This window comes from Entelurus aequoreus, linkage group LG07, assembly GCF_033978785.1.
Source record: "Entelurus aequoreus isolate RoL-2023_Sb linkage group LG07, RoL_Eaeq_v1.1, whole genome shotgun sequence".
Taxonomy (NCBI): Eukaryota; Metazoa; Chordata; class Actinopteri; order Syngnathiformes; family Syngnathidae; genus Entelurus; species Entelurus aequoreus.
In genome coordinates, this window is record NC_084737.1 from 65035526 (window position 1) to 65059304 (window position 23779).

The 23779-nt window shown below is 37.6% G+C and overlaps 1 protein-coding gene across 3 annotated transcripts in view; it reads right to left on the reverse strand.

Annotated features, from left to right (window-relative positions):
- The window catches only part of kcnc4 (potassium voltage-gated channel, Shaw-related subfamily, member 4), a 61605-nt gene extending 37858 nt beyond the window's left edge, over nt 1-23747 (reverse strand). The window contains exon 1 of one of the 3 annotated variants that reach the window (XM_062054221.1): nt 22355-23745. In XM_062054221.1, the coding sequence (XP_061910205.1) occupies nt 22355-22975 (621 nt within the window). In that variant the 5' untranslated portion in view covers nt 22976-23745. Of the gene's footprint in view, nt 1-22354 lie in introns of all 3 variants that reach the window. The other 2 variants (XM_062054222.1, XM_062054220.1) reach the window with 2 other exon arrangements.
- Nucleotides 23748-23779: the final 32 nt, after the last annotated feature.

A 23779-nucleotide genomic window follows, 5' to 3' on the forward strand; every position in this document is an offset into this window, starting at 1 on the left:
AAAGGATTCGAGTTGTTATGGAACAGATAGGGATAACAGAAAGACATTGACGCATTAGATAACAAACAATGACGCACAAGAGACATATAAAAAATGGCAGAAGACCGGAACTCGACAGTGATTTTGGCTTGTGTGTGTCTTGTTTGCTCCGGAGTAACATGTGGTCTGTCTGCACGGCCAACTTAATTCAACCTGCACTTCTGATAATGGGTAAATAAATTTGTTGTACTAAACTACTTTTGTTGCCTGTTTAAGCTTCGGACAATCCACTACACAAATTGGCATCACGAACAGGATGGTTTAGAAGCTACAGGTCGACAGCCGCTCCCGCTCTCTCTGTCAGGCAGACAGTGTGCTGCACGCGCGCATCTAATACAAGGTAAGCAGTTTGCTTTAAAGTGTAAACATTTTCTGCCTGGAGAGAGCCGGATCGATAAGACTAATTGCTGAATCTATTTTTGATAAAAGATAGGTTTAGTCAGGTTCTCCAAAAACAACCTGGAATGGGGTAAATTATGGTTGGATTGAGTTGTTTTACATGTGATCATTTGTCTGTGTGTTTGTTGAAAACTTGTGATCTCTTGTTTTTAACATAAGGGGATTGTTATTATAATTTTGGTGGTTTGGAGTGTAGAAGCATAGACGATGTGAGACGAAAAATTTCTTTTAACCTCTTCATCCTCTGTCGTTGTTGGCAGAGGATGCTTTTTTCTGCAAGTACATTAGGTTAGCCGGAGTTGGACACAGCGAAATTTAAGGCAAGGTTGGCTAACTGGTGTGACATTTGGCCCACACAAATGTATGACGTCTATGAAGGTCCTACGTATCTGTCTATGTGGAAACTGCAGCCGGGTAAAAAGCCTGATATAAGGTGATCGTTCAGTGACTCCGGTAAAGGAGATCAACTGAGCCAAGTTGTCACGAATTTGGAAATTTGCTGCAGTATAGATGGATAGAGTTAAGGGCTCCATATGGTAGAGCCTTGGTGAAACTATATGGACTGACCAGACACGATGTACTGTAGGATTGGTGGGTGATTCCTGGTGATTCTACAGCGCCTTAGGCCGGTTATCCGTGTTGGTCAGGAAGGAAAAGCAGGGTTTGCTCCGCTAAACGGGTTAATCGCCGTTATATGAGTAAGAATGACCTGCGTGTGTGTGTTATGAGACGGCCGATTCCACAAAAGCACGCGTGCATTAGTTTTTTATATTGGTCCGGACCAGGGGGGCGTGGTTTGTGGGATAAGTGTGTGTGTTTTTTAAATTTATATATATATATCTGCGTATGGTAATAACATTTGTGTAGCACCTGCAGGTTTTATCTGTGTTATTCCCCTCTTCTGAAAGGCAAGCATACCCCCCTTCTCCTCTCCTCCCTCCCTCACGCTTTTGTGAGAGTTCCCTCACGCTTTTTTCGCACCCCCGCTTCTTTTGCAAAAGTTGGGAAATTGTCCAAAATGTGTGGGCGTGTGAGAAAATAGACAAAGTTATGTACAGAAAACACATGAGTGAATGATCCATCCATATAATTATTTTCTTCCACTTATCAAGAGGTTGGATCGCGGAGGCAGCAGCCTAAGCAGGGAAGCTCCCCCTCTTTGGCGCTGCGAGCGAATTCCAGTCATTTGGATTTGTTTTTAACTATACTGGTGATTGTGACTGTGCGAAATTACAGTTGTTTTACACACTGAGATTTTGAGTACGGGAAAAAAGGCTCTTGCTCGCTGGTAAATTCTCTCTGTGTGAGTGACTGTGTGACGCATATAAAGAAAAAGAAAAAAAGGAGTCTCAGCTGGGAGACATTTTGAGATAAGAGTGTGTCAGAAGTGGCCAGGCTGTGTGAGCGTCAGCTGTGCGAGGCATTGGGCCAAAAAGGTGTGACAATGTTAGGATAGCATTGAGCTAGGATAGCATTAAGCTAGGTTAGCATTGAGTTAGCATAGCATTGGATTAGTTTAGCATTGAGCTAGGTTTAAAGAATACAAAAATAAATAAATAAATAAAAAATATATAAATATATATAGTGGACAGCTGTACTCGATCTGAAGAGAAGGCTGACAGGTTGGTTTTGATAATAGGAAAAATAAAATATACTGTATATGAATAAATAAACATTTAAATATCAACACATACATTTGGACTGGGACATTGAAGCATTGTTAAATTCATTAGTCATTAATTATGTGTGTAATATACTGTATTGAACAGCCTTGCTGCTTATCTGATCCATCCAGTTCCTGGGTGGAAGTTGAGACAAACACACACGCACGAACATCATAAAGTAGGACACATTGTAACTTTGAATTAATAGTTCTACAACAAATAAATTAATAATATTGAATTTAAATTTGATAAAGATAAATTGATTATACATTGACATTTTATAAATGGAAACAAAATAGAAAAATATTACAAGGAGAATAAAAATAGAACAGTAAAATAAGAGAAAGTAGGCATTAACGACCATGATATAAAAAAGTATTGCACTGTTATTGTTTTGCATTACCTGTCATCCTAGCCCCCCCAAAGAGGAGTTGTACAGTCTAATGATGTATGAGACAAAGGATTTTTTATAGGCTAAACCAGTAGTTCTCAAAGGAGGATATGGTGTTTCCGCCCGGACAAAAAAGGGGGGTACTTGAAGGTATGCCAAGGGGTACCTGAGATTTTAAATATTTTAAAATAGCGACAATTCAAAATCCTTTATAAATATAATTATAGAAGAATACTTCTTCAACAAAATAAATATTTAGAATTAAGTTCACGAGCCCAGATGGATCTCTATTACAATATCCAAAGAAGGTTGATGATTGATTATATGTATAGAAATCTTTATTATAATTTAAATCACTTGTTTAATTTTTAAAACGTTTTAGTTATTCTTATATTTTTTTGTCCAAATAAGTCAATTAAGACCACAACAAATGAGCAATATGGTGCACTGTTATACAATTTAATAAATCAGAAAATGATGACATTATGCTGTATTTTATTTTTATTTTACTGGGAAAAAAGGTTGAAAACCACTGCCCTAAATCATATCTAAAGCTAAAAATATTTTATAAGACTGATTATTTTGGATTATTGTGTTTGTATTGTGAGAGAAGGAGAGAAAGTGAGAGAGAGAGGAAGAGAGAGCAGGTGAAAAAACAGATTGAGGGTGAAGAGGATGGTTTGAGAAAATATGGGAAAAGGATGTTTATAACCTTACGTTATGTGAATGGTTTCTAGGAGAACAGAAAATAGAAACATTGTGTGAAGTGTAAGGAAGAGATGGATACAGGATGTTGTTTGGAAAGGAAAACGAAAGTGAAGAAAAGATGAGAAAGTGACAAATGAAGGTATTCGTAAATGGTATGCTGTTGATTGTGGTTAGCTGCAAGTTTGTTTAATTGTTTGTTTGTTTAGTTGTTTGAGTGAAAGGGGAAGAAAACAATAGGAATAATTACATGCAAAATGGAATAAAACTATGAGTGCGATAGATAATGAATGAATAAATGAAATAAGTTTATTTTGGTCATATAATCAACCATCAACCAATTTGTGTGAGCAGTTTAACAGTAAATTAGACATATTAACAATCATACACATTTACACACAGAAAAGACAAGAAAAAAGAATGACCGAAAAAAGAATAGGCGGAAGCCAAAGCTTATATTGGCCTATGATATACAATTACTGAACATTAAATTACCTGGAACATCAACGTTAAAAGATGAAAGTAATTGTTACTATATTTTATAATGTTCAAAAAACTTTACTTTTCAAGGGTCTCTTAAACCATAACAAAAAACTACATGTGTTCAGCTCATCACTGAGGATGGTACATCATTTAACTCCTAAAACTGAAATACATTTGTGTTTTTGTTTTATTTTACTTGACCTATTTCAAAAATCAATATCCCCCGTAAATGATAGTTTTCTCCTCATAATGTAAATAAGCTAAGAATACAAACTGGAAGGCTGTTGGTCTTTACTCGGAAACATAATTGCCATTGTTTTAAAATTAAATTATCTGAACATTTAACACATTATGACTTATAAAAATGGATTGGTATGATCATAATAATAATGCTTCGTTTAATATTGAAATGAGCTTTTTAATTTTAAGTATTGGGTCTATAATTCTTCTATAAACATTTCCCTAAACTCCAAAACAATATTACATATGGAAAAATAAATGAATAATATAACATGTGCAGACATTTCTTATTCAGCATGTGTTTAACTTTATACCGAATAGCAATGGATTTGGATATTTTTCTTTAATATGTTCAATATGCGGCTTCCAACATATTAATGATCAATTACTATTCTCAAGAATGTAGTTCATATACTCTGTCAATTTCCACTTGATTCAACTTTAATTTTTGTTTCACAATTTGACTTTGCACCCTGGACAGGTCGCCACCTCATCACAGGGCCAACACAGATAGATAGACAGACAACATTCACACACTAGGGCAAATTTAGTCTTATTAATTTCTACATATTGAGATCTATTACTTAAAATAACTACTTAACCACTGTTGTGAAACACCTTTCTAATTATGGGAGTATTGGGATAGGATTGAGGAAGATGTCTGCTGTGGTGGTGGTTAGTTTGGAAATTAATTTAATAAAAGTAACTTTAAAGTGCAGTCCGACATTTTAGTTTGGAGTAAGTTATAGTTTTATTTAGACATTGCAGTACACCATACCATACGCCCAGGAATCGTTTTTGGTGATTTGGCTCCCAAAATTTTTTGTAGTCTTTGGTATGACTCGGCCGGGGTTTTGGGCTTGCGACCTGCCGATCTCAGGGCGGACACTCTAACCACTAGGCCACTGAGATGAAGGAGGCAAACCAAATCTCAACAGCTTTCAGTTAGCTACAGATTTTGAGAGTATAATGCGAATAACTATAACTTTACAACTGTTTGCTGTGAATAGTGTTGAATAATAATTACAAATAACAGCCTACATTAATAATTAGAATAAGAGCCGATATGTAGGGTGTTAAAAAGAGGAGAAGTGTGATTAGGGCTGGCGCCTAGAGCATGGCCTTGTGTGTTTGTTGTGACTAGGTTGGATAACCAGTCGGAGACAGGCAAGGCAGCTTTGTTTGTGTGGCGTTTTTCCAGGAAAGGGCAGACTCAAAGTGCTACACAGACAACAAAGTGAAATGAAAGAAAATAAAAGCAAAATTAAAATGCAGACAATAAAAATAAAAACAGTGCGGACGTTAAAAGTTAAAAGATTAAAAGATTTAGCTGAAAGATAAGGAGAAACGTGAATAAATACATTCTCTTGTTTTGGAGAATATCACGTACAGCAGGAGGTCAGAGTGCAAGCATGACAGCTTGCTCGCGCCTACTGATAGACAAATGATAGTTTAAATTAACTTATAGATAATCTTTAAGTGAATTAAAAGGGTACTTAAATACACATGAAGTAGTATGTATAATCTTTGAATTAAGGTTATTGATTAGCAATTAATGGGATAGTTAAGACTGTAATTTTAAAACGTGATATGCAAAATTGAACTAACCGAGAGGATATGAAAACGATGGGTGTACATGTTTTGAGTTCCAAATTCTGGAGGAAAAAACCTAAACAAAACGTAAAACCATACAGACGGACTTGGGTGGTAGCCACGGTTGTGCTAGGTCAAACGAGGGTGGAAAGGATATGCAGCACGGGGACTGCCAATCTGAACAAGACAAGCTCCAAAGTTGTAGCCAGAACATGCTCACAAAAAATACAGGTGTGACAGCAGGACGAACAGCAGGATACAAACAGACCCCTGCTGGACATAAGTGTCAACGGACAATGTTCAACACAATCTTTGAAGCATTCCTTTGTGGTCAACCTGCACACACCTTGTAATGACCTGCTTACGAACTGTGCAGCGCGCACATGCCACTGAACAGTCTGCCCAATGGACTGAACCACACCCCAACGAGAGACAGACTGTTTGAGTGGATCTCTTTCTTCACCAAGGCAGCCAAAAGCCCAACGAGGTGTCGGCAGGCCACCAGCCGGAGGCACCACCGAGCCATCTATACGAGCACTAATCGGACATGGACTCATACGAAATTCAGTTGTGTGTTCAAAACTAATTGGTAATTAACAATATTGGTAACTACATCCATTGCAAATGCCGGGAAAAATATTTTTGCAAATGTCTTACAGTCATAAGTCTATATACATTCATCTATTTATGTTCAATGATGTTCATGATCAAAGTATTTGTTATTCCTTTACTAAATCAAAGGGTAGGCCACTAATTGTGTTCTGTGAGATGGTTTTACTGCAGGCTGGTAACAGCGATCGCTCTGAAGGAGGGTCATAGACGGAATTTTTGCCTCGTATAAAAACATTGAGGTTTTTGCCTCTATCTGTGGTAGAGATTTAACATGTGGTCTACATCAGAAATTGTTTTGGTCCAGGGTCTTAAGACCCTGGAAGGCGGGTATGTAGTAGAATTTCTGACCTTTGACCTATATTGCATGTCTAATGGGAATGTACGCTCATTTGATTTCTTTTCTATTCTGTGCAAGTGGGACAAAAGTGAATGTTAAGTCGTGCCAACCTGTCTACAGAATGTGTTGACTGTCTAAAGGATTCGAGTTGTTATGGAACAGATAGGGATAACAGAAAGACATTGATGCATTAGATAACAAACAATGACGCACAAGAGACATATAAAAAATGGCAGAAGACCGGAACTCGACAGTGATTTTGGCTTGTGTGTGTCTTGTTTGCTCCGGAGTAACATGTGGTCTGTCTGCACGGCCAACTTAATTCAACCTGCACTTCTGATAATGGGTAAATAAATTTGTTGTACTAAACTACTTTTGTTGCCTGGTTAAGCTTCGGACAATCCACTACATTAATAATAACAGTTTTGTTTTAAACGTCCATCCATCCATCCATCCATCCATCCATTTTACAATATAATTACAACACTTTATGTACATATTTATATACAGATTTGAACAATAAGTTATTCACTGAAAAATATTTATTAATTGTGGTTCTTACAAAAAATATATCTTATAAAATATAAAAGCTAAAATGTCTCTTAAAGCTCTGCCCCTTTAATTAGTGCATACCAAATAATTTAACTTTAGCCTACTACTACAACCATATTATTTACCAGCAACATAAAGTGAAACAGAGGCAGAGGTGTCCTGCCACAGTCAGTAACAAATAAACAGAAAACAGTAGTGGTCAAATACAAATAAGGCAACAAGAGAAGTATCCTACACTTCTCTTTTGTAAAGTAAATCTGAACAGCCTATATGGGCATCTACATCAACTACATGATTTGCCTGAGAAGCTGGACAGGACAACAACAACAACAACAAAACATTTTTAAATAATTTTTTTTTTATTTTATTTTTTTTTTTTATTTGTGGCGGACGTAATTCTTTCGTGGCGGGCCGCCACAAATAAATGAATGTGTGGGAAACACTGCATACATACATACATACATATATATATAATTCATACATACTTGTATTTGTTTTCACGATGGTGCTTTATCAGATCATTTCTGCGTTTTCTTCGACTTGTCTGTTAGACCCAAACCAGCAGTTGGGTTCGTGGTTGTTAGGGGAAGACTCATAAATGATAGCATACAGAGTTGGACACAGTTTGTGGAAATAATTATGTTTGAAAACACCCAGTCTGCTAATGTTGAGGATCTGTTGAAATGTGTTGTAAATGTTTTAGATACCATTGCTCCTGTCAAGGTGAGAAAGTTTGAAAGTAGGCAAAAAGCGTCATAAAGAAATGGAGACTCGGTGTGGGCACAAAAAAGGTAGTGCCGCAGAGCCGAACGGAAATGGTGCATTTGAAATTTCCGAACTCATTAGATTCACAAACAAAAGTTAAATGTGTTCAACCAGACTTTGCTTAGAACAAAAGAAAAATATTTTTCTGAAATCATCACAAATTGTAATAACTCTCGTGTCTTGTTTGCTACAGTAAAAAGATTAACAAACCCTCTAATTTCACTTCCAATAGGACTCATTTCTACATTAAATTGCCATGAGTTTGCAATATTCTTTCATGATAAGGTTCAAGGCATTAAAAATTCAACAATTCCTGGAAAACACATAGCTACTCTACAGGCAGGCAACTAGAGCTGGTACCTTTCCCTCCTGTCACAAACAATACAGTTGAAGAAATTATCCACAGTCTGAGTCCATCAACATGCTGCCTTGATAAGTAACCCACTAGATTTTTAAGGTCTGTGCTTAGCAGTTTGTTACCACAATTCGCTCATTTATTTAATGTCTCACTTTAGATTTACACATTTCCAAAGGCCTTAATAACTGCTGTCATTTAGCGCCTGTTAAAGAAGGGTAGTCCCGATGCCACAGTACTGAAGAACTTTCGGCCCATATCAAACCTGACATTTTTTGGCAAAGTTCAAACCAACAGCTTAGTGACTTTCTCCTGTGTTTGATACTTTTCAATCAGGCTTTAGGCCCACCACAGCACTGAAACAGATCTGATCAAGGTGACAAATGATATCCGTCTGAACAAATATGTAGTAAAAGTCTTACTCTTGGTTCTTCTGGACCTGAAAACTGCGTTTGACAAAGTTAAACATACTGGGTGGGAATATCCGGTTCTGCTTTTTACTGGTTCAAGTCCTATCTCGATCACAGGACAAACTTTGTTGAAATGGGTAACAGTGTCTCTGACCAAATAGATATGACCTGTGGGGTTCCTCGGGGCTCGATACTGGGACCCCTATTGTTCAAATTGTACATGCTGCCACTAGGCCAGCTAATGTGCAGCCTCAATGTGTCCTACCACAACTATGGAAATTACATTCAGATCTACGTGTCACAGTTGGCAGGTGAACGAACGTCAGCTTGTTAATTCACTTTGTCGCTGCTTTGTACAGGTCAGTATGTGGATGCAAAACTATTTTCTTCAGCTAAACTCAGACAGAACTGAAATCATTGTCTTTGGCTCACATAAGCAAAGAGAAACTATTATTAGTCACCTTTAGACCCTCATCCTGAAATCTAATGATCAGGTTAGATATCTAGTGGTAATAACTTTAACAGCCACATTAAGTCAAAAATATCAGCAGCATTCTACCACTTGAAAAATATTGCCAAAATCAGAGGAAAATGTGTAAGTCAGACTTAGAAAGACTAATCCAAGCCTTTGTCTCCAGCAGGTTAGATTCCTGTAATGGTCTTCCCACTAGGCTCTCTAACAAGCTGTAAAGCAGATGCAGTACATCCAGAGTACTGCTGCTCGAGTCCTGATTAGAACCACAAAATATGACCACATTAGTGCAATGCTTAGGTCACTGCACTGGCTTCCTGTTGCTCAAAGAAAATACTTTAATACAGATTTGCTTGTGTACAAGTATTGTCATGGTAAATTTCTGATATGTTAGAGCCATATAAACCATCTCGAGCTCCAAGAACCTCAGGGAGTGGTTTATGCTGGCGCATAGAGTAAGAAGCTGTGAGACAGGCCTCAACACTGGCCTGGCCATGTGCCGATATCAAATTTTGCTTGACGATATACTGACCGATTAACCATTGACTTAATGATAATATATAATTATAACGCATGTATATCATTTCAAATGCAATAAACTTGTATTTCTTGCATATTTTAAGGTAATTGAAATGAAAACGTTTAAATCTCCAAGTTAAATAAAACAAACAAATAATAATAATAAAATATACCTTGTCTCTTAGCAAAATGTTGCACTTGAATAAAAAATACAACCAAAAGCAATAAAATATCCTAAGGAGAGGGTTTGCGGTGAGGCTCTAATAAACACAACTATAACAATAAATAAATTAGTTAAATAAAGTATTGACAAAGTTGCACTTCAATATTGAACATGTTAGCAGAGGTCGAGTTGTACATTACTTAACTGACAATCAAGTTAGGACCTTCTTAAACAAAAGTGCAAAGTAACATTAAAAACACTACAGTTTAAACAGATGTATTAAAAAGTCATATACAAAACAAAATTAAGTTTGGCAGATTACAAGTGAGGAACACGGACATTACACGACAACATGACAGCACTTTTAAAAGATGCTAGTTTTATAACAGTCACCATTTTGCACTGTTTAGTTTACAATGACCTGGCTTGTTCATCGAAGTGAGTGCGAAGTGAGTTGAGACTGTTGAGTGGTTGTATTTCAAGTGGGCATGCAGGTTTGTTGTAGTCGCGCACATTTTGTGTCTAAGTTAGCGGCTACATGCTAACTAGTTGCACTGCGTGGTGCTAGCGGGCCACAGGCCTCGCGTTGCTTTGGTGAAAATGCACATAGCCGCTAAAAGCGACCAAAAGCTGGAATGCTCTTGAAGCATGTACATGGCGATTTATTGACGCTGGAAAACTTACCATCTTTAATACAACAACAGTTAATTGACTTATCGAATATAGGCCCAGGCCTAACGTTGGCAATGTTCAAATCCATGTTGAAAACACACACACACAAACGCACAGGCATATATGTACACACATATACATATATATACACACACACACATACATATATATACACACACACACATACATATATATATACATATATATATATATATATATATATATATATATATATATATATATATATACATATATACATATATATATATATATACACACATATATATATATATACATATATACATATATATATATACATACATATATACATATATATATATACATACATATATATATATACATATATACATATATATATATATATACACACATATATATATATATACATATGTACACACATATATATATACATATATACATATATATATATACATACATATATATATATATACATATATATATATATATACATATATATATACATATATATATATATATATACACACATTATATATATACACATATATATATATACATATATATATATATATATATACACACATTATATATATACACATATATATACACATATATATACACACACATATATATATATACACATATATATATACATATATATATACATATATATATATATATACACACATTATATATATACACATATATATACACATATATATACACACACATATATATATATATACACACATTATATATATATATATATATATATATATATATATATATATATATATATATATATATATATATATATATATATATATATAGTCATCATCCTTATTGTATAGCTAAAGTGTTTTCAAACAACTAACAGAGTGTCGTTTCAGTGTTTGAGTTTTCCTTCATGGCGCTTCTGTGTAGAAGACATGTCATGTGGCTACTTTGTCTTCTTTAAACTTTGCGGCACTTGGCTTCCTGTTGTGTAACTACACAACCAAAAGTGTATTTCAAGGGGATGGTTTTAGTGACCCTATACTGAATACGTGGCATACATTATAGATGGAGGACCACATAATTATTCTTTCTAACATTTTTGAGTGACTGTGATATACTATAGTTTGTTCCTTTTGTCTCATGCATTTGATTATTATACATTATATTTTAGTCACAATAATCAAATGCACTTTATTCCACTAAAGGGCAGCATCTGAAATGTGATCAACTTCAAGACGCTGACAAAGACGTCCACTATATCCACTTCCATTAGCTTCCACATTAAATGCTACTTACACATTAATGCATCCATATTAAAGGTACAACACCAATCAAGGCCCTTTCTCTACATCATGGCTACTTTAAACATTTCATTTTGCTGAGACTGCTGATAAAATGATGACGGCTGATATCAAAATTGCTGCGCACTACTGTAAATCAGCAGCAAAGGGACAGTGAAGCCATTAGGGGTTTAAAAAAAAATCCCATTTGTTGTAACTGTGACCTGGGTCTAAGATCAAACGGGTCCTGAGGCCCCCTTTCAAGCTATCTCATTCCTATTAGGTTTGCCCAAAAGCAATGACCCACGCACTGAGTGGATACTAGAAAAAGACAACAACTACGACAAGTTACAGCATTGACTCAGGAGGTCAAAGGAAATGTACTCACAGGGAGACCACAAAGACAATCAACAGAAGTCTCCCTTGTATACTGTTTATAAAAAAGTGTCACACCCCCGTAGAATACAAGGTTTTTTTTAAAGTAAAATCAACCTTTTATGAACAGCGCTAAAGCCAGTGTGGTGTAGATCAAGACATGCAAATCAGTTATATCTATTAAAAGAAAAAACAGCATATTGTAAAATAATTTGGATAATTTCACTTATTTTTGTAAAATTCTTATTTGTGTTAAAAACATTTTCACATAAGACTGCTTAATACTTAAACAAAAGAAATAGTTCTGCAAGGATTAATGGATTAATTTGAATAAATAAAGCATGAATAAAGCTTTGATCTATTTTGTTGCTTCGATTAAGGTAACACAATATCAAAATAATCAATAGCTTTAGCCCTACACAGGAACACATCACAACCTCACCTTTAACACAATTACCCTAATATTTGGTAAAAGCAAAGTCCATCATGAACAATAATGAAAATATATTACTATCTGTTGCAACACACACTCAACAGTTTGCTCAGCATCAGGCTGCATCGACTATTGCCTCTGTCCCATCATATCATAAGGGAATAAGAGCATCATTAGAACAATTTGAATTAATATAATCAGTACACAGTCTTATAATGATTTGTATTTTCCGGACCATAGGGCGCACTGGATTATAAAGCGCACGGTCAATGAGCGGGTCTATTCAGGTCTAATTGTATACAAAAAGCGCACCGGATTATAAAGTGCATTAAAATTGTCATATTATGATTTTTTTTTTCTACATTTAAAATACTTCCTTGTGGTCTACACAACATGTAATGGTGGATCTTTAGTCAAAATGTTGCATTAACTATAATTTATCAATCTTCAAGCTGCTTTCTGACCGTCTCTTCAGGGTGCGCCGTTTTGTGGGTGGTCTTATTTACATGGCTCCATTTAGACAGCATCTTCCCCCCATCATCTTTGTTGTACCGATAGATTTTAGAGTTAGAACTGTACGGTACTTTACATTATAAATGGCAACACCGGAGGATGAATTCCCCACAGCAAGCGGATAGGGACAAAGAAGGAGGTTATTATGGGGACGGTGTGGAACAGATGTCAAAGTTTTGGTGTTGCTTGCTTACGGGTACTTGCTAGCATCATTTATTGAAGAGGCGTCATCCATCTGCAGAAAATAAAATTGCTTCGAGGTCAGTAAGCACAACCAGAATTAATACATACGTACTTTGACAGCCCAAAGCGCTGTCAAAGGCGCCCTGTGAGTCAAAACTGATAAGGTGCCTTATAAGGCGCCCTATCAGTTTTTGAGAAAATGAAAGGATTGTAAGTGTGCCTTATAGTCCCAAAAATAAGGTAAAAATTCACTCTCAACCTATGAATGTTATATATTATATATTGTATCTGCATCCACAGTTGACTTTTAAAAAAGCTTCCAAATCTTTTTTGAGAAACGTAATGATGATCTCACAGCCTATATATCTTCAGCAAGCGCCCCACAGCCGAGATGAATAAACAAGCTTCCTAATCACGCAGGATTACATCCCGCCTTTACCAAGTGTTCTTAAAGTCTCACTGACAAATCAGTGGCGCTATGATGAGGTGTGAAAATTCAAATCATGATTTAGTCAAAGATATGTTCGAAAGCTGAGTCCAAAGAAATAAAGCAGATGCCTGAAAAACATCAGTTTATTTTTTGTGTGTGTGTCACGTTGAGACAGATGTTACATGAGTGTCAATAAAGAAAGCAGTTTATAGAAAAATATTGACCAGCAAAGAGAAAATTAAGATTTTATGAGTCTGGCATGAAGAATGTCAATATTAAGCTCTTTTCTGGGTTCAACTTCCTGTTGAACATCAATCCAAACACTCGTTACTGCCAATCTGTGTACACATAAAACAAAGATCGCAAAAAAAACGTAATCAAAGCTCATGTATTTTATTCATTCGACAATACCTGAATAAAACTTCCATCATGCCAGAAGATTACACATTGATTTCCAACTTTTACATAAATTGCTGTCTTAATTGCTTGCTCCTGTTAACATTTTGCTGAGAATATATTAATTACTGATTGAATAGGCTACTTCAGATGAATGATACATGTACAATGTACAAACCTTGTCTCCGTGTACGAACTTTTCATCCACCCATTAGGTGTGTCTCAATTCGGCAGCCGCATTCTTCGCAGTGCCCATTTCTGGGACGCTATATACAAATATATATATATATATATATATATATATATATATATATATATATATATATATATATATATATATATATATATATATATATATATATATATATATATATATATATATATATATATATATATATATATATATATACATATATATATATATATATACACACACATATATACATACAGTATATGTACACTGTGTTCCAAATGAATAATTAGAATTATTTTACTCAAATTTTCATAAATAATTGATGCAAATATCAGTCAGTATAATTTTCAAGCCATCAGCCGTTAAGAGTTTAATTCAAATTTCATTGAACAAATTTCGGAATGATAACAGTATTTTCACAATAAATAACCCAAAGTCCACTGTTCCAAATTATTAAGCACAACAGCATTTCAAGACATTTTATAGGCTGTAAAGAACTCAAAATGGTCACATGTTGAATTTGTAGCATTATAAGACCATATAAATTAAAATATTTTTGATTTAAATAACTTTTGATGAAACAGGCCGAGTTACATGGTAAAATAGGACCCCTTGCTTGATATAATAATAATAATAATAATGGATTAGATTTTATATCGCGCTTTTCTATTATTACATACTCAAAGCGCTCACAGAGAAGTGGGAACCCATCATTCATTTACACCTGGTGGTGGTAAGCTACATTTGTAGCCACAGCTGCCCTGGGGTAGACTGACGGAAGCGAGGCTGCCAGTTTGCGCCTATACGGCCCATCCGACCACCACCTATCTTTCATTCATCATTCGGGACGGCGTGGCGGAGTTGGTAGAGTGGCCGTGCCAGCAATCGGAGGGTTGCTGGTTACTGGGGTTCAATCCCCACCTTCTACCATCCTAGTCCCATCCGTTGTGTCCTTGGGCAAGACACTTCACCCTTGCTCCTGATGGGTGCTGGTTAGCGCCTTGCATGGCAGCTCCTGCCATCAGTGTGTGAGTGTGTGTGTGAATGGGTGAATGTGGAAATAGTGTCAAAGCGCTTTGAGTACCTTGAAGGTAGAAAAGCGCTATACAAGTATAACCCATTTATCATTTATAATTTTATATTCATTCACCAGTGTGAGCGGCACCGGGGGTAAGGGTGATTTGGATGTCAAGAGGCGAGGAGCGAACCTGCAACCCTCAGGTTTCTGGCACGGCCGCTCTACCCACTACGCCATACCACCCCTATATCACTTTCATAAGCCTTGCATCCATTGAACTTGTGAGTTCTTGGACAGTTTCAGCTTTAATTTCTTTGCAGGATGTTAGAATAGCATCCCAGAGCTGCTGCTTGGATATGAACTGTCTCCCACCCTCATAAATCTATTGCTTGATGATGCTCCAGAGTTTCTAAATGGGGTTGAGGTCACGAGAGGATGGTGGCCACACCATCAGTTTCTCTCCTCTTATGCCCATAGCAGCCAGTGACTCAGTGGCGTTCTTTGCAGCATGAGATGGAGCATTGTCATGCATGAATATAATTTTTTGTTCTTCTTTTTGTACCATGGAAGAAAGTGGTCAGTCAGAAACTGAGGTCATTTTCACACCCTCGGGGACCTACCAGCTCTCTCCCCACGATTCCAGCCTAAAACATGACACCCCCCCTCCTTGCTGCCGTCTCAGCCTTGTTGGGACATTGTGGCCATTCACCAACCATCCGCTGCTCCAGCTATCTGGGCCATCTAGGGTTGCACAGCGCTCATCGGTAAACAAAACAGTTTGAAAATTTGTCTTTATGTATTCCTGAGCCCACTGCAACAGTTTCTGCTTGTGAGCATTGTTTAGGGGTGGCAGAATATTAGCTTTAAGCACACTTGCAAACTTCTTGAGGATCCTACACCTTGAGGTTCGTGGGACTCCAGAGGCAACAGCGGCTTCAAATACCTCTTTGGTGCTTTGCAATGGCCTTTTAGCAGCTTTTCTCTTAATCCGATGAAGTTGTCTGGCAGAGACTTTTTTTTTTGCCTTCATCTGCACAAACTCGCCTGGGCTCTGAATTAGCAACACATTTATTTACAGTTCGATGATCACGCATAAGTTTTTGGAAATATCAATGTTGTCATACCCTGAGCAAAGTAGTGTGTACTATCTTACGCTTTTCAGCAGCAAAGAGATAGTTTTTTTCCCCACATCGCTTGAAACCTGTGGCCTGCTTAATAATGTGGAACATCATTTTTAAGCAGTTTTCCTTTGATCGGGCTCACCTGGGAGACTATTTATCACAGGTGTCTGAGATTGACGTCAATAATCTACAGAGCCTTGAAACACAATACCATCCATGAGTTTAATGGAAAAACTAAAAATTAAATGTTTTTGACTCTTAAATCCAGTTTGCATAATAATATTGTAACACAGTGTATATACACAGGGCTCGAATTTAACCGCGCCAAAAAAGAAAAAGACAAAAAGCTGATAAGTTGATATTAATAATGAATTACAAAAACATATATATATATATATATATATATATATATATATATATATATATATATATATATATATATATATATATATATATATATATATATATATATATATATGGGTTTGTGTGTGTGAATATATATGTATATATATCCACATACATACACACACCCACCGGCCCCAGTCTTTTAACCCAATGTTGCCCCAAGTCAAAAAGCTTGTTTGGGGACCCCTGATATAAAGTCATTAAGTAGTTTATATTAAAAAATACAATATTTCTCTCTGAGCATTATATAAATCTGCCGACAGCCGCACACATACACACGATAAATCTAAACAACTTGTGCTTCATAATTGTGTATGTTTTTTCTTTTCTTTTCTCCACTTTGTGGATCTGACAGCAATATCACAATTGAGAGAATGTGAACAAGGGACATAACCATTAAGTGTTGGGAAGGCTAAACCGTCCCAATTCACATCACTCCAGATGCGGCTGAAGGACTCTCTCCAGGACCAACACATCCTTGACCGCATGGGCTGGGCTTGAAGGACACGGCCAACAAATTGAGACACAACTAGTGTGTGACTGCAGCACAGCCGTTGTGGGCGGGCTTATTGATCTTCGTCAGCAGAGCAGTGCTGTTGTTAGCTACTGTGCTAATTGCTACTTTGTGTGTGTTCATGGGTTTTGCCTTTTGACAGCATTTTTCTAGTTTTGCAAAGCTCAATATGAGTCCAAAGAAAGCAATCACCAAGCGATGGTTTTAAGATTCAGGAAGTATCCACAGCATTGTTGACACTGCTCCTCAGATATTAACAGTAAATTAGCTAGTAGATTAATAATAGTTTTGACAAAATGAAACAATTGGAAATGACGCAATATGTTACTCCATACATCAGCAGCCAAATTAGAAGCCTTTGTAACCCATTTTGAAATGGTTCCATTATCATTTATATACAAAATAATATATTGTGATCTATATTGTTATTCCAGGAGGCTGCAATATATATGGCAATGTTACGTAGATGATCGGAATCGGCAGCATAAAATCCTGATCGGAAAATCCCTATATGTAAACAATATAATCCATGATCTTTTCAAAATGCACATGGAGATAATATACCTACTGTATGCAGGCATGAAAAGGCCAAAGAGAAAATGCAAACATCACGAGTGGGTCAATACAAAGTAAAGATCTCTTCTACACCTAAGATTAACAACTATTCCAGACTTTACCATTTCCAAACCTTGGAGATTAATTGCTAATATTCCCTGGTGATGGAGAGCCATGACTAAGAGTGAGACAGAGTGCAAGTCATTCTGAGCTACATGATTCAGTGCTGACGGCTGCTTTCCTGTACAGTGACAGCCTGCAAATGCCACCTGGACCAGGAGAGAAAATAAACACTGTTTGCAGAGTGACTGGCACACAAAAAAACATGGTGCCTTTGAAGAGATCACCTTTTCATTTCATTAGCAGAGAATGAGAGGCAGCCTCTTTCAGCGAAATGTATTTTTCTTTTTTTAATATTATTCTGACAAATGAAAGCTCCTCCAGCTGTAGTGACACTTAATAGTCACTTTCAGGTTCACTACACTGGGCCTGGGCTGCTTTTGTTACAAATCCATTAGGCATAGTCAACTTTCAAATGCTTACAGTATAGACAAGGACCCACTCACCAATATGAGTTACTGATTTCAGTTTATCTCGCTCAACCACTTTATTTTATACATGCCATTGTAAATGAAATGCAATTTGCTTGGAATAAACATGTTTTTGTATGGCAACATGAATTAAAAAGCATCTGTACCAACTCAAGTACTTTTAGCCTATACCTACGACATACAATGTGGGCCATAATTGGTTGAAGCAATGCATAGGTCGCTTCCTCACTTAGTCACTGAATGACGTTTTTAAAAAAAAACCTTACCCTTACATTACCCTTCTCTTCCCAAATAATGTTCTAGGTGGACTTCAAATTCAGGTCAAATATGCAAGTGGGCATTATGTACGGTAATAATAATAACCGCCGTTAAGGGTGCACAAAAAAAAATCAATTCACATCCGAATCCAAGTTCTTATTCATCTTGAAATCGATTCATAATTTTCTAGAATCGATTTACAAAATAAATATTTGTTTGATACAATTTTAGGCCATCTTCATACAACCAGGAGCTTTTCTTACATTTAATCTGTTTTGAAAAAGTTTCATTATAATTATACCAAATAATACATTGAGAGAATCTGTTTGCATTGAGAATCAAGTTGAATCGACAAACGCTTCTGGATCAAATTGTCACCATAGAAATCGGAATTGGATCGAATCGTTAGGTGCCCAAAGATTAACATCTCTAATCGCGGAAAAACTCTGGACGGTTAGTACCATTTTAAATTAAAATAATCGGAAAACCATAATTGATAGCCACACTTTGATAAACTTACGGACGGACTGGCGCTAGCTCACAAGCTTAAATGCTAACATGGAAACAAGAACCATTAAGAAATGACAGTCCCCAATATAAACTTTAATGAACACTAAGGCTGCAGCTAACGATTATTTTTCTATCGATTAATCTATAGATTATTTTTTCGATTAATCGGTTAATCTATAGATTATTTTTTTCGATTAATCTATAGATTATTTTTCCTTTTACCGATTATTATTTTTATTCAAAATGAAGATGAAAAAATAAATGTAGGCCCGTTTTTTCAAAAGGCATGGCTTTTATTTACAAAAAAAAAGAAGTATGGCCACTCAGTCAACATTGACAACAACATGACTAAATATTCTGTAACAATGTAAACATTTAAAACTTTTAACATTTAACAAAATTAAAAGTAGCTTATTTGCTTTTTAATGTGCAAATATAAAAGTCAACATCCAGTGCAAATCTTAATATTCTGCAATAGTATAACCATTTCAAAAGTAAAAGTATTGCTTATTTTGCTTTAAAATGTGCAAAAATAAAGATAAACATCCAATACAAAAAAGTGCAAAACGAAATATTCTGTAACAACAGTGTAAACATTTCAACAAAAGTGAAAGTATTGCTTATTTGCTAAAATGTGCAAAAATAAAGATAAACATCCAATACAAAAAAGTGCCAATCTAAATATTCTGGAGCACTGTAAACATTAAGTATTGCTTTTAAAATGTGCAAAATAAACATCCAGTCCAACACAGTACACAATAACCAATTCTACTCATTCCAGTGAGTGACTAACAGTTGTAATGAAGAAAGGTTAGCATGTGTACATGTTTGGTTCTTTTCTTGTTTACAATATTCCCAGCAGCTGAAAATAGGCGCTCAGAAGGGGTCGATGTGGCTGGAACGAGAGGTAATTAGCCTTCACCTCAAGCCAGGATTGCGAGTGAGCTGAGCTGCAGTTTATATTTCTAGAAGGTCAACGGGCTCATAGTGATGTTACTAGCAGTTGACTGGGAGGTGTTTATTATCATTTGGGGAGAGTCCGCTGCCTGATGCTCACCTGCTAAACACCTATCTGCTCCACGCTGAAGCGCTGACTACATGCGCTCTGAATACACACTGCTGATTGGCTGATAATGCTTCGTGTGTACCAATCAGATGGTTGTGTGGGTGGGACAATGCTGCGTGTGTACCAATCAGATGGTTGTATGGGTGGGACAATGCTGCGTGTGTACCAATCAGATGGTTGTGTGGGTGGGACAATGCTGCATGCTGAGACAGACGCAGAGGAGCGAAGCAGCTTGTTAAGACTTTAGCAGCTAAAGTTAGCTTTAGCTTAGAAACTCGTTCGGTACACCCCCGTGCCGAACCGAAAGCCCCGTACCGAAACGGTTCAATACAAAACACGTACCGTTACACCCCTAGCAGATACAAATGACACAGTCATGTTTTTGTGTAATGATGACAACGTATGCTCGCGCGGACGATTGACTAGTTGATGGTTTTCTTTTCAAATGTTCGTTCATAGCCGTTGTGCTGCTATGATAGGCCATTTCCGCTCGACACAGTGTGCATACAACAACATTATTAGGCCGTTTATTGAAATACTCCCACACTTTTGACCACTTTTGGCATGCTTTTCCCCCCTCGCTCGCACCGCTCGCATCGTCTGCTTTGATCGTCTGCTTTGCGGTCCGCCATGACGGTAGTGTGACGTAAATATGCGACGCGTCGACGCACAAAAACGGCGTCGACGTATTTACGTAACCGATGACGTCGACTACGTCGACGCGTCGTTTCAGCCTTAATGAACACAGTTAAGTCTAAGCAACTAAGCCAGGGGTGTCAAACTCAAATACAGAGTGGGACAAAATTTAAAACTGAACAAAGCCGCGGGCCAAGGTTGAACAAATTAACCTTTTAATAGGGACCCAAACAAGTTTTGCATTGAATATTGAATAAGCAAGGCTTATATAACTTTATAGTGACATGCAAAATCGAGTTTCCAATAATAATAATAATAATTAAAAAATATCAATGGCAATTCAAATACAATTGACCCGGTAAATAAAAATTGAATGCCTCTTTTCTATTTGTAGCCTTCTGAGGTAAATATCAATATTAACTTTTTCCACAGGCTAATAAATTAGAAAATAAAATAATGAATAAACCAACCATTCAGGACTTTAAACTGCTCAGTTTGCAACACACTGATCTAATCTGATGTGCCCAAGCCAGATACCTGGCATCTTTTCTTGGATGCTAGCTCATTAATGTCTGGGCTCAGGCTTTGAGCTGAGGCAACCTTCATTATCGAACGAAGGTGTTCATCAGTCATTATATCTCGTAGTCCACCCGGACCACAGTCTTGGGGGCGTGCCTTAAAGGCGCTGCCTTTAACGTCCTCTACGAGCTGTCGTCACGTCCGCTTTTCATCCATTCTAACAACGTGCCAGCCCAGTCACAAGATATGTGCGGCTTCTGTACGCATACACACGTGAATGAAACGCATACTTGATCAACAGCGATACAGGTTACACTGAGGATGGCCGTATAAACAACTTTAACACTGTTAGAAATATACGCCACACTGTGAATCCACACCAAACAAGAATGACAAACACATTTCGGGAGAACATCCGCACCGTAACACAACATAAACACAACAGAACAAATACCCATAACCCTTTGCAGCACTAACTCTTCCGGGACGCTACAAAATACACCCCCCCGCTACCACCAACCCCCCCCACACACACACACCTTGTAGATCTCGCAAAAAGTATTGCGAGTCCTCGCAAAACATGCATGTCCCTTTAGGGGATCAGTAGAACTTTACAGTACAGATAAGAACGAAATGTTGTTGCATTAGCTCGGTTTGATTGATTGATTGAGACTTTTATTAGTAGATTGCACAGTACAGTACATATTCCGTACAATTGACCACTAAATGGTAACACCCGAATACGTTTTTCAACTTGTTTAAGTTGGGGTCCACGTTGTAGTGCAGGATAAAAGAGCAGTAAGGTGCAGATATAAATAAATAGATTACTGTACAGATAAATATATTGCACTTTTTCATATGCATCCACGTTTATGGATGTCTGTTATATTGTCTTTATATTCCAGCGAGTTAATCCGTTTTGGGGGGGGGGAAATTGAGGGAATTATTTTGAATTATTATGAATTATTATTACCTTGTTGCACCTGAAGGTGTAACAACATAAGGACCATGAAGAAGAACCAACACTCACCCTGGCTGCTCTGGATGAGTAGGGGTCATCAAACAAGGCCCAGAACTTGGGCTGCCAAACTTCGCAGCACCCCCTCGACCTGTCAGGACAGTCCTCTATGCCGAACCTCCTGGGCATCTCGCTGTCGTCGTCCGTGTCCTCCGGTTCTGGCGGTTCAAACGTCTCCAGGGCCTCCTCGGCGTCCCGGTGCTGGCGGTAAGTCATCCAGCAGCAAGGCTCCACGTCGGTCTCGTCTATGCCCCAAAAGGCCAGCTCCTCCTCGAAGAGAGGTCCGCACACGTCGGCCGGGCAGTGCAGCTTCCCAGTCCGGTAGTAGTTGAGCACATAGGCGAAGATCCCCGGGTGTCGATCGAAGAAAAACTCGTTGGTGCTCGGAGGCGCCGAGTCGGACGACTCCTCGGTGCTGACCTGCGGGTCCGGGTTGGCCAGCCATGCCAGGCGGGTCCCGGGCAGGGTCCTTAGGGTGCTCTTGTAGGTTTCATGCCGGGTGCCACCTACGTTGATGATGATTTTATCCGAATCCTCGCCCCTGGACATCTCCTCCTTCAGACATGTTTTGGACGGAGGTTTGTTGCCGGACTTTCGCCCTCGGTAAGACGAAACACACACGGAGCTGATCATTTAGACCCAGTACCCGCCACAAATGAACACTTTGTGCGGCACAAATCAAAGCATTAACGCCAGTGCGCACTCATCGCAGCTCCCTCAAACCACCTGTTTGCACTTTGTGCTGATGGTGGAATCCTCCAGATGTTTGCACTTATTTCGAAGTCATTAGCGCAACACGTCTGTTTTTTTCTTCTTCTTTTTTTCAAATTAAAAGCTCAGCAATTACGCAGGCCTGCAAGGTGGACTAACCTGACACATCCAGATCCGAATTCTGCAATCCACTGACTTTTTATCCTCTGACAAACCTGGAGACATTCAACAGTTCTTCCTGCAAGTGGAGCTGATGTGCGCCTCTTTTCCAGCTGGAGATGTGCCGCTGCTCCTCCGTAAGCATCCTCCTTCCCCTAGCGACACAGCTCGGATTAACTCCTTGGCTGCTGGCGCGTATCCTGGAACCACTCCCTCTAATGATTAGGAGCCTAATGAGACTTTAATTGTGGACTTGTGTGTGCGCCATTTTCAACACAACGCTAAATACAGCTAGCAATAGCATATGTTGGTAAAAAAAATAGCTCAGGCGAATTTAGGCAACATATGTTGGTCAAACCTACTGTTCTGTTGAACAAATACATCAAATGGACCCGCCCTGTTGAGGATTTTATATCTTTAGAAGGATGGAGAAAGGTCATTTTTTAAGATTCGTCGCTGTCGAAAAAACACGTCTGCTTCAACAGGTAGCTGTGAAGCGTTCAAGTGCACTCGGGAAAGTCATAACACGGTGTAATGTGGCCACCCAGTGGTCATTTGGGTGAACAA